Consider the following 18,385-nt stretch of genomic DNA (forward strand, 5'->3'; position numbering starts at 1 on the left):
CCACATAGTAGGGTAGAGGAATGTGTATGTAGGGGGCTGCTTGGGGGAATCTGCATTTTTTGCCAGAGCCTCATGAGTTTCTCTGAGGTCCCCCAACAAGCACAAGGGGGCTATAGAGGAAGCCAGGCAGATAGGCTGATGCCACAGCCTATCATCCTTCAGGAACTATGCCCAGTTCCAACTCCTGCTGTCTCATTTGCATCCCACTAACCAAAATCCACACTCAAGGCAGGATACTGAACCCAGAAATAGCCAGGAAGCAGGCTGGGCAAAGTGACTAGCAATCTCCTCAGTCATCCAGAAGTATGGCTTTTTGCCCAGGTCATCTCCCCTTCCCTTCCCTGGGACTCTAGATAATCTTCAACCCAATACTTCATCAAGCCTCTAACAACCCAAACTATCCAAATGCTGTCTGGACACTTAAGAAATTATGTATTTTGACTACCTCTGCCTGCACTCACTAGTAGGAAAAGGTGATTCTTGGACAGGAGACACTACTTTGTCCCTCCTTTCCAGAGGGTTCTCTTGAGGCACAAAGGGTCCTACCTTTTCCTCTGAACACTGGTGCATTTCCAGAGCCTCTTCCACTAAAAGAGGGTCGAAGCCCTTCTCACAGAGCTGTCCATGTGCAAAGAGATAGTCGAGAATCTTAAAAAAATAAAAAAGTTTGAGTACTTAATCACCACTCTTGCCTGAGTTTCCCAAGAGTCTTAGACAAGCCAGTAAGGGTGACGTCTGCTTCCCACCTGGCTATTAGATCCTGGATAGGACTTGAATTTGTATTGTGAACTGCATCCAACACAGTAGGACCTCGGTGACTATTTGCTGAAAAGACAGGCATACCCTTCTAAACATGAGTAGCCACTTTTCAAAGGAGTTCCTGTCACAGCTGACTCATCTCTCCCAGAATGTCAACTCCACAGACGGGGCAGAATATACTAACAAATAGCCCAAATCACAAAATGCCAAGATTTAGGTCTCCAGTACCCTATTTTGGAACACTCTGGGCATCTATGACAGGATAAACATTTCTGGGAGGAGACATCAGACCATATCTCAAGCCTAGTGTGCCCTCTCAGGAGGGGCAGAGAACAGTCCAACGGCTCCAATGCACCCTTTCCTCTAGGCTTTTCTCTAGCGTAGGTCCCAGGGCAGCCCCAAAGCAGAAGCACTGCTGCTGAGGCTGCTACTTTCTCCAAAAATATTGCCCTGAGTCCCGCCAACTCACAGGAAAGGACGCTGGGGCTAGGAGTCTGATGGGGCTCTAGGATATAAGCAGGACATTACTCCAGCCCCAGAGGTCTAGGACCTCTCTCCAGGCTGACCACTCACCACCCACCCTACCCCAACCCCCAGCCAACCAACCACTCACCTGCTCAATATTCTCTCCTTTCTTCTTCATGGCTCTCAGGACACACTCATATGAGTAGCCCATGTTGACCACAGTCTCCACACACTGCCGCTCACTGGGGGACAGTGTCTGCAGTTCAGAATAGGCCTGGGGACAGCTGGGAGTGTTGGGCACTTGTGACATTGAGAAATTAGGAGGTGTGACCTGGTGGTGGAGAAAGCAGAGGATCAGGCAGGAATAAAGACAACTGGGGCCCCAGAAGACATGTCCCCTAAGTAGCCCAGTCCAGGGGCTTGCTATTTCTGACACTTACCACATTCCCAAACAGTTGGCCTGGTAGAAAGGGCCAGATTGCTGGCCAGACATCCTAAAGATGGGTAAGGGAGCACCAGATGAGGAAAAGAAAAGCTGGGAAGACACCTGCAATTGGATTGTCCTCTGCCCTCATCCCAGCTTGCAGAATAAGAAAATACTACAAGAGCTACATGCCCTTCTATGTTCAACTCCCTTGGGCTTGAATTGGAGAAATAAGTTCTGAGGCTGCCCATGGGACGGATGGCAAGATGGCTGCTATGATTTCTCTCCTGGGCTCCATTATCCCTTTCACAGGTTATGCTTCAGAGTCATAAAAGGTTCATTCACCTCAGACACCCCTAACTCTGGGGCTCTTTCCCAACAATGTCTCTATCCCTGCTTCTATCCCTGGGCTGGGCAGAGACTGCGAGTGCTGTTCCCCTGCATGGCCAGTTCAGTGGCTCAGAGCTTTGAGGGCACTCCACCTTTGCCCTGCACCACAAGCTACAAGGCTTCAATTCCCTGCTACAGCTGCCAATACTGAAGGACTATTAGCCACACCAGGCTGGGCCCTCAAGAAATGGAATGTGTACTCCAGGGCCCTGCCTCTACTGTCCTGCAGGCAGCCTGCTACATGCCCTAGGACTCTATTAACCTCAGTCAGATTGATGGGTAGAACTCTTTCTACCCCTTCTGATAATGACTCAGGACCAAGGCATGAAGGCTGCTCACTCCCAGGCCTGAGGACCAAACCACAATGGAACAAGGTCATAGTTTAGCCCAGCTCCCAAGAACCAGGGAAAGTATTTCAACAGAACTTTTACTTCCTTTGGGGGGAGGGAGGGTGTGCTTAGGAAGCAGGGAACTCAGCTCCCCCTGCCCCATCCTAGAAAGACATTCAAAGTTAATAGCTATAACCAGATACTTTCCTCAAAGTCAGTTGGGAAAAGCCAAAACTATAGGCTTTAAAGCTGTTTCCTTTTATCCATCTCACCCACAGCACACCCCTGGCAGCCTAGTCACAGGGCTCAGTCATTGAGTTACAGGAGTCACAACAGGGCAGAGACTGGATCAAACCAGTCTGGTACTTCGCAGGTCCCAACAAATCTCTCTTCAGGGTCAGGGTCTAACTGGGCTTGAGAATACCAAAAGCCAAATATGATTAATCATACTGCTGGCACAGTACTTCTCACATCACAGTATGCTAATGTGAGCACCCTACCATGTCACACGTATTTCTGAATCCCCAGGGCCTTGCTTTAGGTTTGGTGTTTACAGGCCCTGCTCATCAATTGTTGAATAAATGGAGGTCTATTAGGATTTTTTTTTTTTTTTTTTTTTTTTTTTGAGAGCAAGTTGGGGAGGAGCAGAAAGAAAGGAAGAAAGAAAATCTTAAAAAGGCTCCAAGCATGGAGCCTGATGCAGGGCTCAATCCCACAACCATGAGATCAAGACCTGAGCTGAAATCAAGTCAGATGCTTAGCCACCCAGGTGCTCTGGTCTATTAGGATTTCAAAGGGGGAATTTAATTTAACACAGCAAATTGACACTGATTCTCCCTCCCCAAAACCCACTACAATGATAATAAAACTATTAATCTTTAAGGTCAAAAAAAGAGGGAACAGCAGTGGACAATATATTTCAATGAAATATTAGAACATGGAATGCTAGCAGAAGCAGTGAAGTTATAAGTAAGTGGGAGAAAGAAGAGTCAGTCCACCAGCCCTTCAAAACTCCTGAGAGGGGTTCAGCATTTGGAAGCACCAGGTACTGCTGTGATGAGGCAAGGACACAAAGTGAGTGATTAGAGCGATAAGACCCTCAGGGAAAACCTTCCCCACCTGACCCTCACCCTCTTCAGGGGGGGCAGAAAGTTCAGTCTCTAGGACTAAAATATGGATACAAGGGATGGCATATGACAAAATGAGCTATAAGAACAAAAGGGGAATTTAAGTAAAAATCCTATACACCAGACTTCCCCAACCTTCCTTAACCCTCAGGCAGAATTCTCAGGTGAAACCGTAAGCCTCCAAAACCTTCACATGTTGACACTTTGCAGAGCCCCCCAAAGCCTACTAACCTTCAACCTACAGTGAAACTTAGTGATTGGCAAGTACACCCCAACACACACATTTCCCCCTCTGCTGATTTTTTTTTTAAGTGCCTCGCTCTTAAATGTGAATAGAAAGCCAGAGATCCCAAACCAAGAGAGAGAATAGACAAAGAAAGCACTTGGGATTTAAAGTATGGTAAAGTAAAATTTTATTTAAAAGATTGTGAGATTTTTAAAAAATGATTATAAGACAGTCAAAGATATATCCAGAAAGTAAAACATAAAGACAAAAAGATAAGGGGCATCTGGCTGGCTCAGGCAGTAGTAGCACGTGACTCTTAATCTCTGGATCATGAGTTAGAGCACCACACTGGGTGTAAAGATTACTTAAAAAATAAAAACCTAAAAAGTCTCCTCTTTTAAAGAAAAAGAAAAGGACAGGAAACAAAAGGATAGCACATTAGAACAACAGTCAAGGAGGTCCAATATCCAGTTATAGGAATTCCAGAAAAAGAGAAAACAGAAAATATTAATAAAAGAAAAAAAATCTCAACAGATGTTGGTGAGGATGCGGAGAAAGAGGAACCCTTCTGCACTGCTGGTGAGAATGCAAACTGGTGCAGCCACTCTGGAAAACAGTATGGAGGTTTCTCAAAAAAATTAACAGTAGAACTACCCTATGACCCAGCAAATGAACTACTAGGTATTTATCCAAAGGATACAAAAATGCTGGTTCGAAGGGGGCACGGGCACCCCAACGTTTATAGCAGCACTATCGACAATAGCCAAGTATGGACAGAGCCCAAATATCCATCGACTGATGAATGGATAAAGAAGATGTGGTATATATATTCAATGGAGTATTAGTGATAAAAAGGAATGAAATCTTACCATTTGCAACAACATGGATGGAACTAGAGCGTATTATGCTAACCAAAATAAGTCAGAGAAAGACAAATATCATGTGATTTCACTCATGTGGAATTTAAGAAATGAAACAGATGAACATAGGGGAAGGGAAACAAAAATAAGACAAAAACAGAGAGGGAAACAAACCATAAGGGACTCTTAAATACAGAGAACAAACTGAGGGTTGCTGGTAGGGTGTTGGGTATGGGGATGGGCTTAGATGCGCGATGGGCATTAAGGAAGGTACTTGTTGGGATAAGCACTGGGTGTTATACAAAAGTGATGAATCATTAGATTCTATTCCTGAAATCATTATTACACTATATCTTAACTAATTCGGATTTAAATTTTTTAAAAAATCTCAGATTTTTTAAAAACTGAGCTGAGCCTTATGAAAGGATCTAGGAGGGCCTAGTAGCACAATAAATGAACAAGGCACAGCACACCATGAGTAAACTTCAAATCTCCAGAAATGAAGATCCCAAAATCTATTTGAGCAGGTGGTGGTTGGAAGAACACAGAAGCACAGGAATGCTAGAAAGCAGTGGAGCTTATACTTCAATAAAGTTTCTTTAAAAAGAGAAGGAACAATGTCTTGAAAATTCTTAAAGGGAAACAATCTTCAACTAAGAAATCTAAATCCATCCAAACTATCATTCGCACATAAGGTTAAAATTAAGACATTTCTGGACACTCAAGGACTCAAAACTGACAGGTTACCCAGTATGTCTGGATGTGTCAGAATGAGAAAATTATCACTGGGTCTCTGATCGCTCTCTTGGAGCATTTGGACAAAACTGGAAACAAATACAAAGAAACTATGCAGAGGAGCACCTGGCTGGCTCTGTCCATAGTGCATGTGACTCAATCTTGGGGTTGTGAGTTTGAGCCCCATGTTGGGGGCAGAGAATACTTTAAAAAAAAAATATTTAAACAAATTTTTGTGACTTTTTTTTTTTTTTTAAGTATCCTCTACCCCCAACATGGGCTTGAACTCACAACCCTGAGATCGAGTCACATGCTCCACCAACTGAACAAGCCAGGTGCCCCAAACTGCAAATTTTTTAAATGGAGTAATTTATGAGAAAAAAAACTGCAAAATTAAAAAAAAAAATCACAATACAGTATCTGAATTTGACAATAAATATTTACCCAATCATAATAATGTGAATAGCACCATTAATTTACCAAGTTTTGTGATATAATTATGATGGAAGCTATAGGAAGGAGGTAGAGGAGCTACTATAAAAGCTAAATCCTCAACTATAACAAAGTATAAAACTATCTAAAATTGATAAATTTAGGGGGCACCTGGGTGGCTCAGTCAGTTGAGGGTCCAAATCTGACTCAGGCCATGATCTCATGGTTCATGAGTTTGAGCCCCACATCAGACTCGCTGCTGTCAGCACAGAGCTGGCTTCAGATCCTCTGTCCCTCTCTCTGCCCCTCCCCCACTTGTGCTCTCTCAAAAATAAACATCTAAAAAGAAAGAGTAAAATAAAATTAATTTAGAAAAAGCAACATAAGCACTTTATTTAGAAATACATAGATAGTGCTCGCTTCGGCAGCACATATACTAGAAATACATAGATAAATCCCAGCAGAAATAGCTTAAAGAGTCCAAAGTGCCTAACTAAAGGAAGCAAAACTGGAGTTGGGGAGTGGTGAGTCAGGGAGCTACTGTTTTTCAATATGACTTGATTGGGGTGCCTGGCTGGCTCAATCAGTAGAGCATGTGACTCATGACCCTAAGGTCATAAGCCTTACATTGGGTGCAGAGATAAATAATTTAAAATAAATAGGGGCCCCTGGGTGGCTCAGTCGGTTAAAGCATCCAACTCTTGATTTCTGCTCAGGTCATGATCTCACAATTCATGAGATCGAGCCCCACATCAGGCTCCCCACTGACAGCATAGAGCATGCTTGGGATTCTCACTCTCTCCCTCTCTCTCTCCCCCTCTCTGGCTCACTCATGCACACACATGCACTTTCTCTTTTTCAAAATAAACAAACTTAAAAAAAAAAAAAACTAGAGGGGCACTTGGATGGCTCAGCTGATTAAGCATCCAACTCAGGTCATGATCTCACAGTTTATGAGTTCAAGTGCCACATCGAGCTCTGTGCTGACAGCTCAGAGCCTGGAGCCTGCTTCACATTCTATGTCTCCCTTTCTGTCTCTGCCCCTCCCCCACTCATACTCATGCTCTGTCTCTGTCTCTGTCTCTCTCTCTCTCCCCCTCAAAAATAAAACTTAAAAAAAATTTAGGGGCACATGGCTGGCTCAATCAGTTGGGTGTCCAACTTTGGCTCAGGTCATGATCTCACAATTTGTGGGTTCGAGCCCCGCGTCAGGCTCTGTGCTGACAGCTTAGAGCCTGCTTCGGATTCTGTGTCTCCCTCACTCTCTGTCCCTCCCCCACTCATGCTCGCTTGCTCTCTCTCTCTCTTAAAAATAAAGATTAAAAAAAAATTTTTTTTTTAATTTTCATTAAAAAAAATCTAGAGATACAGGGGCGCCTGGGTGGCTCAGTTGGTTAAATGGCCAACTTCAGCTCAGGTCATGATCTCACGGTTTAGGAGTTCGAGCCCCACATTGGGATCTGTGCTGACAGCTCAGAGCCTGGAGACTGTTTCGGATTCTGTGTCTACCTCTCTGACCCATCCCCATTCATGTGTTCTTTCTCTCTCTCTGTCTCTCTCTCTCTGTCTCTCTCTTCCCCCCTCAAAAATAAACATTAAAAAAAAAATATCTAGAGACAACAGAAGGATTTGTAAGTATTAAAGCAATGGCAACAGAAGAAATGATAAACAGATGTGAACACATAAAAGTTAAGAGAGTATATGTCAAAAAAATTTTTAAATACACTTTTGGAGGGCACCTGGGTGGCTCAGTCAGTTAAGCATCTGACTCTTGCTTTTGGCTCAGATCATGATCTCACAGTTCTCTCTCCCCTCTATCTCCACCCCTCTCCTGCACATACACACTCACTCTCAAATAAATATGTATTTTTTTAATAATAAAATACACTTCCAAAGCAAACTGGCACTACTAATGCTTACTGGCCAAATTAGTAAATTCAGAAGTATAAGGAAAAGGCAAAGTATTTTGCTGAATCAACTGTGTAAGAGTAAGAAATGTATCCATACCCAGAGAAAGAGAACCCCAATGGCAGAGTGAGACTAACCAGTGAGCAGAGCCAGGTCCACAAAAGGCTGACATAGAGTAAGAAAAGCACGGCTAGGGCTACGTCAGGCAGTTCTATGCTGGTCTCAGAAGAAGGGCGCATTACAAGATTATTCTTCTAAAGCTAATCCATGGACTTTTCAACTTCTAAGATTAGTTTATATAAACACTAAAACATGGAATCAGAATCTGAAAAGTGAGACCCAAACATCAGGCCTAAAATAGCCAACAAGAACTAAATTCCAAGAACACCTCCCTGAGTTCCTATATAAACAGTGTATACAGCCCAGTTAACTCCTTTACTCCCCTCCCCCATCCTCAAGTCACTATCCTGAAGAGAAGTGCTTTGTTCTCACCATGGGCCTCAAAAACTCACACTAAGATCAAGGGCCAGGATGGAAATCAGGCTTTGCTTCTTGGGGATAAGGGCCATGACTTCCTTAGAAAAACACCAGAACTTCAGTTCTGTTTATTTGCCCCTTGAAGGCAGAAAATCCCAAGCCAGCAAGAAGCAGGTCCCCTTCCCACCCTGAAATGGATGGGCCCGAAAGAAACTCCACAATCAGGTGGGTCAGAGAATGACAGGCATTCTGGTCTGAGAACCATTTAGTTTATCAGCTTTGGTCTCTAAATGGTCACTGTAATTTTAAGGGAGGTTGGGGGTGGGGGACTTGAGGCTGAGGATCCCTAATCTTTCCCAGAGTGCTTTTAATTTCTCCACAGCATACATTGAATCATGAAGAGTATCCTCCTGACCAGGGCCTAAAACCAGACCAGGAGGAATTAGGATGAAGTCCATTCCTAGGAGATAACACTAGAGTGTCATGCACTATCAAGTTTATCTGGGACAGGGGGTGCCTGGCAGGCTGTCAGTGGAGCATGTGACTCTTGATCTCGGGGTTGTTGGTTTGAACCCCACGTTGAGTACAGAGAATTACTTAAAAAATAAAATCTTAAAAAAAAAAAAAAAGTTTATCTGGGACAAGGTCTGTGGAAGTTTATAAACAAAAGTGAGTTCTATGACAGTGGGAGCACTCACAGAGACAGTCATTTATTTACCAAGAATGCTACTGCTGGGACTTTAGGCACTTACTGTAAAGTATCCCAAGGCTCATCTTTCTACCAGCTAATACCAGGCTTATTATGGTCTCTGACAGATATCCCACTAATATAATCAGGCTCCTTTCTGGCTCTAAATAAATAGTCTCTTGATATGCTGTCATTTTAAAAATCTGTGAGCTGGTATAGCAAAAAGTTCTTGGACTTCTAGGATTTCTATTCTAGAATGCAATGTATTATTCTGTGCTGCTTGAAACCACATCAAAAGCCTACCCTTTATGACAAAGGACTTACAACTTTTTTGAATATGACAAAATCAGATTTTCAGTGTAATACAAGTTGTAACTTTTATCATTAATCCATCTTTCAACATTAATCTGAATTCCAACCTTCCCCTCTCCCTCCCTTTGTAGGGATTCTTACTAGTGAGCAAAAAAAGGGGATTGCAGGATTTAAATCTGAAGGTTTTGGGGGCGCCTGAGTGGCTCAGTCGAGCATCTGACCCGACTTCAGCTCAGGTCATGATTCCAGGGTTGTAGGATAGAACCCCAAGTCTGGCTCCACGCTGAGTATGGAGCCTGCTTAAGATTTTCTCTCTCTCTCCCCCCACCCCTTCTCTGCCCCTCTCCCCAACTCATGCTCTCTCTCTCTCTCTAATAAAAAAATAAATAAAATCTGCGGGTTTAAAAGTGACAAATTTCTACCTTTTGCTCGGACTTCTGATTCAAATTATCTCCCAGTTACTAAAGCACCACGCAGTCTGCAGAACCATAACCAAGTTAGGTAAATTATAGTACACACAAGAACCAACCTTCTGGGCAGAATGAGAAGGAAAGAGGAAAGCAGGGACAAGATACAATGAGGAGTACCAAGCAACCTTCAAAAAAATGAATAAAGTAGGAAAAAGTAAATAAAAAGTTACAAAGAAAGAAAGCCTTTTTAAAAAAAGGCAGCAGAGAAAGAAACAAAGTAATCAGAAAAACACCATTCATGCATGATATACATTATCTTTTTGAAGGAAAGACCAAAAAGATGCAGGTAGGAACAAGCGAACGTTAACCAGGCTAGCTCCTGGTTACTAACACTCCTTTGACCTCAGGAAACTAACCAGAACATATATAAGCAAAGTCCATACAGCCACGTCCCATCTTATCCTAAACCTTAAAAAGAAGAATGTGAGGTGACAACTGTTAGGTAGAATTTAGAAATCTTTGGGGACTCCTGGGTGACTCAGTCAGTTGAGCGTCTGACTTCAGTTCAGGTCCTGATTTCGCGATGAGTTTGAGCCTCACATCAGGCTCTCTGCTGTCAGTGCAGAACCCACTTCTGATCCCCTGTGTCTCCCTCTCTCTGCCCCTCCCCCACTCATGCTGTCTCTCCTTCTCTCTCAAAAATAAACATAAAAAAAAAAAGAACTTAGAAATCTTTGGAGCTCTAATTCGGAGGGAATTTTTTCCCCAAGAGGGATTTAAAAGGCTTACCGTGGGACCTGTATTTGGAGGTGATGATTCTTCTGTGCACACAGACAAGACAGAGAGGGAAGGCATCTGGGAGATCAGATCTGAGGGAGTCAGGGTTGGCACCTCTGTGCCACTGTCTAAGTTCAAAGCTGAAAGCCCAAGAGTATGATGCCCATTGAGCTCACTGGCACTGCTTTGGGTGGAAGGCTTTAGGGAATTCCGGAAGGTGCCATTGCGGAGGCAGGATGTGCTATGGAAAGTGCTTGCCAGCTTGGCTGTCTTCTGATTGCTATCATCAGAGTCAAGTTTGGGAAAGGATAGGGATTTGATATTGCTTACTGCAGGAATGGGGGGGAGGGACACTTTGGAAGACAGCGACATCTTTTCACAGTTGCCCAACTGTGGTAAGGTTATAAAGCCATTGGGTTTGTGAAGAGGCTTGATATCTAGGGTTGCCCGCTCCAGGGATGCCAGGACCTCCTCATCCTGTAACACAGACCCAGAGCCTCCTCTGGGCAAGTTATTGTCCAATAACTGAGCCATAATCGGTCCAGTGGTTCCTACCAGAATGTTTCTCAGCTCTTCCTTCTCATCAATAGTTTTTAACTCCAGATTATCAAATGGGTCTTCTTCACACTCAAAGTCAGCAGGATTGAAATCTGCCTTTGTGTGGGGTGGGCTGAGAACTTTCTGTTTCGTGGCACTGCTGCTGACCCGAGTCGGGGTGAGGATGCTGTTGTGCTGTAAGCTGGCAAGGATGGGGTTAATAGGAGGTGGCATTGTGGCTGTACTGTGAGTCTTGGAGAAGCTCATTTTGCTGTCGCCCTCTGGGCCACTCTTAGAATTCACTTTAGTTTCTACTTCCTCAGCCTTACGCTCTGCTTCCCGCTGGGCTTCTTGGATTTTCTTAATATCTTCAGCCCACTCAATAGTTTTCTTTTCCAAGGAGAAGTCATACTGCAAAGATATAGCACAGAAAGGAGGTGTGAACCCACGTGACTGCCCTTCCAACTCAATTCCGCCAGAGAATTCACTTCTTCCTCACACCAGCAAACGAGATCCATTCTAGGCAGCATATAAGGTGTATGGAACCATCCCCAGTCAGGAAAACTAAGGCTTCCTAATCTCCTTATGTGGTTTAATCAAACTACACTCCTGGATTACATCTAGAAAAGAACTAGAGTTCCCACCACCTCTAATCCTATATACCAGGCCAAAGGTACCCTGCCAAGTACTCCCCGCCTTCCTTCTCTCCCCTCAGATCATTTTCCTTTCTAGAATTCTTCATTGGTGGCCTAGGCAGAGCTCAGTGGCCACCTCTAAAGCTTTCCTGATGGCCTGTTCCTTCCTCTGAACTCTTACATAGCATCTGTCTCTATTGTGTGACGCCAAGCACAAGTGACCACACGTAGATTTAATCTTTAATTTTTTCCTAAACATTGTCCCCAACAATATCACAAACCTCTGGTGGGCAGCTACTGGGCTTTAGACCCTCTTGGAGTCTGTTATCTAGCACAACGCCCTAGATAAATCCTGCTCAATAATAACAGCCCCTAACATTTAAAAAGCACTTACCAGGTACCATGCAAGATTCTACGCACTTTGTATGTATTAACTCTGGATCTTTTAAACAACCCTTTAAAGTACCTACCTAAAAGTAGGTATTATTGTTACCCTCACTTTACAAGAGCTTGCCCAACGTCATAAAGCTGGTAAGTGGTAAAGCCTGGATGTGAATCCAGGCAACTGACTACAGATTCTATGTTCTTAAACCACTACCTATTAAGTTATAATGAACAGATTGTACTCTAAATACAGGAAAACTTCTTAATAAGAAATCTAGAAATATTCATATCAGGATTTTACAGTGCAAACTGCATAAGGATTCACATCATGGTTGGTTCCTTAACAGTACCTTCGAGTATATCTCAATTTATAAGAATTTCCATTTGCATACTTGGAAAAAAAATATGATTACATAAAACAAAATTCACCTTGGACAGGAGAAAACAAAACTTTTGGTGTTGACTCTAAAGCCTCAGAACTAAACAACGTCTGTGTGCACATTCAAGGCTTCGGAGATTAAAAAAAAAAAAAAAAAAGGTGGGGGGGAGGGGTGGGATGGAGAGGAAAGGGGCCTATATGCTCAGATCAGAGTTTTAGAGTACAAGAAACACAATAAAGTGCCTCTGGTCATCCCCAAGTCTTTCAGTTCAAACAACACAAGAGAAGCCTGGAAATGCACATGTCAAGAAGTTTGTTTAGGCTCAGTCAGTGAAGCATGTGACTCTTGATCTCAACCCCCATGTTGGGTATAGAGGTTACTTTAAAAAATTTTGTTCTCTTAAATCTTAAAAAAAGAAAAAAAAAAAGAAAAGAAAGAAAGGAAAGAAGGAAGGAAGGAAGGAAGGAAGGAAGAAAAAGAAAAAGAAAGAAAGAGTTCATTTACATCCCTAAGCCAGCTGCTGAGCCCCAGAAAGGCACCTTGTGATCATGGTACTGCCTTTCTACCACTAACGGTAGTGAAAAAACAGCACTGGGCAAAGACTGCTGCTTCTAACTGTGGAGTAAATCCAATTTTGCACCTGGCTTCTTCCACCAAATACAGCCTGTAACCAACTTCCCACCGCCTGTAAACATAGGTCCCTAAAATTTTACTCTCAAGAACTGGAAATTTATCTCCTTTTTTTGTAAAACCTTTATTGACTTTCATTTTTTAATTACCATAGTAAATACAGAATACTTGGAACACAGGAAAAACAGTAGAAATATTACAGTGAAAAACTGTGATTTGAGTGTACAAATAAATAATAACAGCATCAAATATTTATGGAGTATCAGAAACCAGAATACGCATTATAAATGCATTATCTTATTTAATCCTCATAACAACCTTAAATGCTAATTATTCCCCTTTTACAGATAAGGAAACGGAAGCTTGAAAAGTGTAAGAAATCTGTACAAGATTACACAGCTATTACATGGCAATTCCAGCTCATGAATGAGTGATACCAAATTCTGCTCTAAATCGAAACACTGACAGCCATTCCCCACTACTGTGACCACCACCAATATGATTTTCAGTGAAAGCTTTCTAGACCCAGGGTGCCTGGATTATTTATATATGTTTTACTAGATCACTTTGATGAATGTTTAATTGAAAAATTGAGTTTGTACTGTCATGTATGGGCGAATATGACAAAGTTACAGGAAGCGTCAAGGTATCTATCTGTCGAGGACTCTAGGTCTGACTCTTCTCTGAATAGGAAGGAGACCAGTACCAATACCACAACCAAATCCCCCATGGAGACCCAGAGTGTCAAAGTTTAAGGGTACTGTGTGCAATTACAGAACAAAAATATTTCAACTGTCCCACACAAGAATGGAGCTCATATCTCTTTTGTTATTAGTGGGTGCTATGAATATAGTGAGCACAGCACCATGCACTTATTAATGCTTTATGCTGATCAAATAAATAGAAAATTCCCAGCAATGCCTAAAATAGCAGCAATTTTGGATTCAAAACAATTTTTCTGGATGAATCAATGAAGCAGTGAATAATATGAGAACTATTAAAAGAAAATTGAGGTGTTTTTTAACACTATTGTTAACAGTATCCTGCACACAGAGAGGTATTTACTAATACTTGCTATCGCCAATAAAAAAGTCACCAGGTAGGGCACCTGGGTGGCTCAGTCAGGTAAGCGTCCAACTCTTGGTTTCTGCTCAGGTCATGATCTCACAGTTTATGGGTTCGAGCCCCCACATCAGGTTCTGGTACTGACAGTGCAGAGCCTGCTTGGAATTCTCTCCCTCTCTTTCTGCCTCTCCCCGAGTCATGCTCACGTGCGTTCTCTCTCTCTCAAAATAAATAAATAAGCATTTTTTTTTACAAAGTCACCAGGCAAAGAGAACAATGTAAAACTTTATATGGGATATCTGTGTCTCTTCTGGCTCAATAAATTCTCCATACACAATAGGGATAGCAATTCAGTATTTGAAAATATGTAAGATATTAAATATCATTAGTAATTAAGGAAATACACATCAAAACCACAGTAAGAGACCCACTGTAAACTCCAAGGATGTATATAACCAAAAAGACAGATTAGAAGAGTTGGCAAGGATGTGGATAAACTGAAACCCTCACGCACTGTGGATAGATTGTAAAATGGTGCAGCCATTTGGGAAAATAGTCTAGTGGTTCCCCAAAAGGTTAAACGTAGTTACCATATGACAACCCAGCAATTCCACTTATACACCCAAGAAAATTGAAAGAATATGTCCACACAAAAACCTATATACAAACGTTCATGTCACCATTATTCATAATAAACAAAAAGTGAAAACCACCAAAATGTCCATCAAGCAATGAATGGAAAAACAAAACGTAGTGTTATCAATACAACAGAACATTATAAAGTCATAAAAATGAATGACATACCAACACTTCATTCATTACACATTGATAAACCTTGAAAACATTATGCTAAAGGAAAAGAGTCAATCACAAAAGACTATCTACTGTATTATTCCACTTATATGACATGTCCAATATAGGCAAATGCATAAAGACAAAGTAGATTTAGTGGTTTCGAGGGGCTAGGGTGAGAGGGAATGACTGCTAATGGCACTGCATTTCTTTTGGGGGGATGAAACTACTTAGGAATTAAGACAGTAATAACAGTTATACACTCTGAATATACTAAAAACCATTTATGTGCAAACCTAAAAAGGCAAATTTCAAGGTATATGAATATCTTGATAAAGCTATTATTCTAAAAAAATGTAACTATAGTTCTCCCATTATAATTACTCACTGCATTTAGACTGGAAGATAAATATTTCTTAGAGTAACATGTTAGTGCCTTAGAGAATCTCCCAGAAACAAAACTCCTTTGCCAGAAAGCTGTATTTTTTTAAATCTTAAGTCACAGGAAGAAGTGTTTGATGGATAGTGTACTCTGTTTTCCCATGTGACTCTTTCTCTAAACTGTAAGCTCCTTGAGGACAGTGATTAAGGTATTTATCTCTATCCCCAGCCCTAGTGGAACACTGCTCAAAAGCAGGCATTCAGTAAATGTGTACTGGAGGAAGAAAGGAAGTCACAAAACATAAGGCTATTTGCTGCTTTCAAGAAGTAATTCTGTACATTTATATATAACTGCACTTTAAAGATGAGAGGATTAAGAAGCTATTGAAGAGGTGGCATTTAAGCACAGTCTAGAAGAATAAGCAGATTTTAACAGGTAGACAGCTTTCAGTACAGTGAGAAAGAGGAAAATATTCGAAGTGGAGGTAACAGCTCATGAGAAAAAACACAGTACAGATAGGTAATATACACGGTATATTCAATGAATTGGCAGTAACCTGGTATGGAGGAGACATGGAGGAGATAATGAGCCGAGGTGCTTTACCACACCTTACGTCTACACTTGATTCAATAAGGACTGGTGAACCAGTGTAAGTTTTTTTTTTAACAGGGATGTGACAATTTGAAACTTTAACTTAGTAGTATTATTCTAGAAACAATATGGAAAATTAAAAAAAATGCTACAAGAAGAGGAGCCAATTAAAGAGGCTATTGCAATAGTGCAGGTGAAAAAATAAGGTTAAGGATGAACTGGATGGTAAAGGTGAGACACAGCAGAGAGAAAAATATCACCTTATTTGAATGACCAAGAAGATAATGAGGACATCAAAAGAGAGAAGGAAAAGAGGCCAATGAGCAAGTCAGATGGACAATGGAGATTTGTTTCAGACAAGGCACAGAATCCCAGGAATACACAGTCTAACAGATTGCAGAAGGTCTGTAACAGACATATAAACATATGTAAGTATGTGTGTGAGAGAGACAATGTGAGCCAAGCAGTAACAGTTGCTATAAAAAATACAAATAAGAGATAAGAGAATGGTTTTTTTTTTCCTATTTCACTATACATCAAATTCTTACTTTTTAAATTTTTAAATGCACTAAACTTTAACTAAAAATTACCACTTACCTGTATTTCTCTGACAACCTGCAAACAATCAGGCAAGGAGAAGCCAATAGGTAGACCAACTTTAGCTGGTGTTTTGAATTTGTCTCCTATCTTAAATGGGACATCATCAAGGTAACTGAAAGTCCCTATAATCAAAAATAAAGTAGAAAATATCAGCAAAAAACTTTATTATTTGTTTTGCTATACTCTTACATCTAGGATACAACATTAAGTTATGCTAGCCTAAAACCAGAAGTTAGAGGGTTGCTTCTCTGACTGCTTACCTTCTCCTGACCCTAGATCTCCGTGCAGGGAGGAAATCCTACCTGAGCCTACTTGATCTTATAAGGGTTTATTTTCGATTATACTTAGCGAAAGAGCCAAAGTACTCACAGAAGCCTAAAAGGCCTCCCCAAAGCCCACTATCCCTCTGCCCTCAACTGTCTGTCGCCTCTAACTACACTAAATCAAGGTGATTCTCTGTCCCTCAACCATGACAGAGTCAAATCTACCTCAAAAATTCTGCAGTGGCTGCTCCCTTTATCTGGACTGTTCTCTTAGATATCCACATGACTTATTCCTTTGCCTCCTTCAAGTCTTTGTTCAAATGTCACTTTCTCAGTGACGCTTACTCTGACCATCCTATTTAAAGTTCCTATATGACCCTCACTGCAGTACTCCCATGTTACTATCTATCTTTTCCTCCACAGCACTTAGTACCTTCTAACATATTATTCATTTTTAAATTATATTTATTGTCTGTCTGGCCCAGTGGAATGTAAGTAAGCTCCTTGCAGGCAAGTATGTAAGTCTATTTTATTCGCTGATATTGTCTCAAAACATACACATATTAGGCACTTCAAAAATACTGAATTAATGATAGAACCTCCACAAAAGAATCTCCTTGACTAGATATCTCTACTTCAGAAAGAATCATTTTTAATTAATACAAGGAATTACTCTACATTTTTTTAAGACTATATTCTGGAGCAGATGTGGAAATATTCAAGAACCACAACACTTATGAAAAAAGGAAAACCAGACCAGACCATGGGAATCAGAACAGGATTATCAGGAGACATAAGCCATATACAACTGAACTGCTTTAACTCCCTAAAGGTTCTCTGCCTAATAGCTGAATCATACAGAAAGACCAGGACATTATCACTGATTTATGGAGTCAGACAAAATGCGAGCAGCTCTTATATGTAACTATCACTAGCTATACACTCCAAATTGTACATGGTTTCTTTTCTGGACCAGGTTTGGGGATAACTTACTGGCAGAACCATCACGGACAATAAAACAGTTGATAAAAATTAATTCTGCTTTTTGACTATCAGTAGCTGTAAGGATTGCTTCTGGGCCTCACACTAGACACTAGTGTATTTTCTTGAGTGCTCATGGACAGAATAAGACAATTACACCTCTTCCATGAAGATGCCTTCTCTCCCTTTCTAAAAATTGATAGATTTCAAGACTTAACAAGCTCAAGATGTAGCTGTAATCTTGTCATCATTCCCATTTCCTCAGGTAAATACTGCTCTGATACACCTGAAACCCTCCATCAGGAAGAAGGTCCCTGCTCCCACCCTTGGGGGCTAGAGTTTCTAACATATCTTCTATCCAGAATTAAAACATTTTATCTATCTCCCACTCAGCTAGCAAATTAAATTCAAAACCGTGTCCAATTTAACAATTTTTCTGGGGAATAGTTTCCTAGTGGGTCATACTTTTAAAAGTACTGTTTTCTCAGATGGCAATGCCTGTCACATTCCCACCCCTTTTTACTTGATTATTTCTAGTCCTTTAAGAATGAGCTTTACAACTCCCTTCTCAATCTCAGAACACCCAGTTTATACCAGCACCTCAGGTTGTACGACTCTGTGTTAAGTTTCCTTATATTCCGCCTAGAGACTGTGAGTGAGAATCTGAGTGTCCCCTAAGAAGGGATAAAAATGTTTCAAATTTATACCTCCCAATCTCAGAGTAATATCTGGCAGAAGACATGCTCAATAAAGTAAAAAAACAAAGAATACATGGTCTTATGCTTCTTTCATATTTAATTCTCACCCCCATGCTAATCCACATTCA

The 18,385-nt window shown here is 41.3% G+C and overlaps 1 protein-coding gene across 6 annotated transcripts in view; it reads right to left on the bottom strand.

The window, feature by feature from the left end:
- UBAP1 (ubiquitin associated protein 1) overlaps positions 1 to 18,385 on the bottom strand; it is a 61,201-nt gene that overhangs the window by 1,153 nt on the left and 41,663 nt on the right. For all 6 annotated transcript variants that reach the window (XM_047829331.1, XM_047829332.1, XM_047829334.1 and 3 more), the window contains 4 exons: positions 16,313 to 16,437; positions 10,332 to 11,267; positions 1,373 to 1,555; positions 547 to 648 (listed from right to left, as the gene is read on the bottom strand). In XM_047829331.1, coding sequence (XP_047685287.1) covers positions 547 to 648; positions 1,373 to 1,555; positions 10,332 to 11,267; positions 16,313 to 16,437 — 1,346 coding nt within the window. The remainder of the gene's footprint in view (positions 1 to 546; positions 649 to 1,372; positions 1,556 to 10,331; positions 11,268 to 16,312; positions 16,438 to 18,385) is intronic.

This window comes from Prionailurus viverrinus, chromosome D4 (genome assembly GCF_022837055.1).
Source record: "Prionailurus viverrinus isolate Anna chromosome D4, UM_Priviv_1.0, whole genome shotgun sequence".
NCBI classification, from domain to species: Eukaryota; Metazoa; Chordata; class Mammalia; order Carnivora; family Felidae; genus Prionailurus; species Prionailurus viverrinus.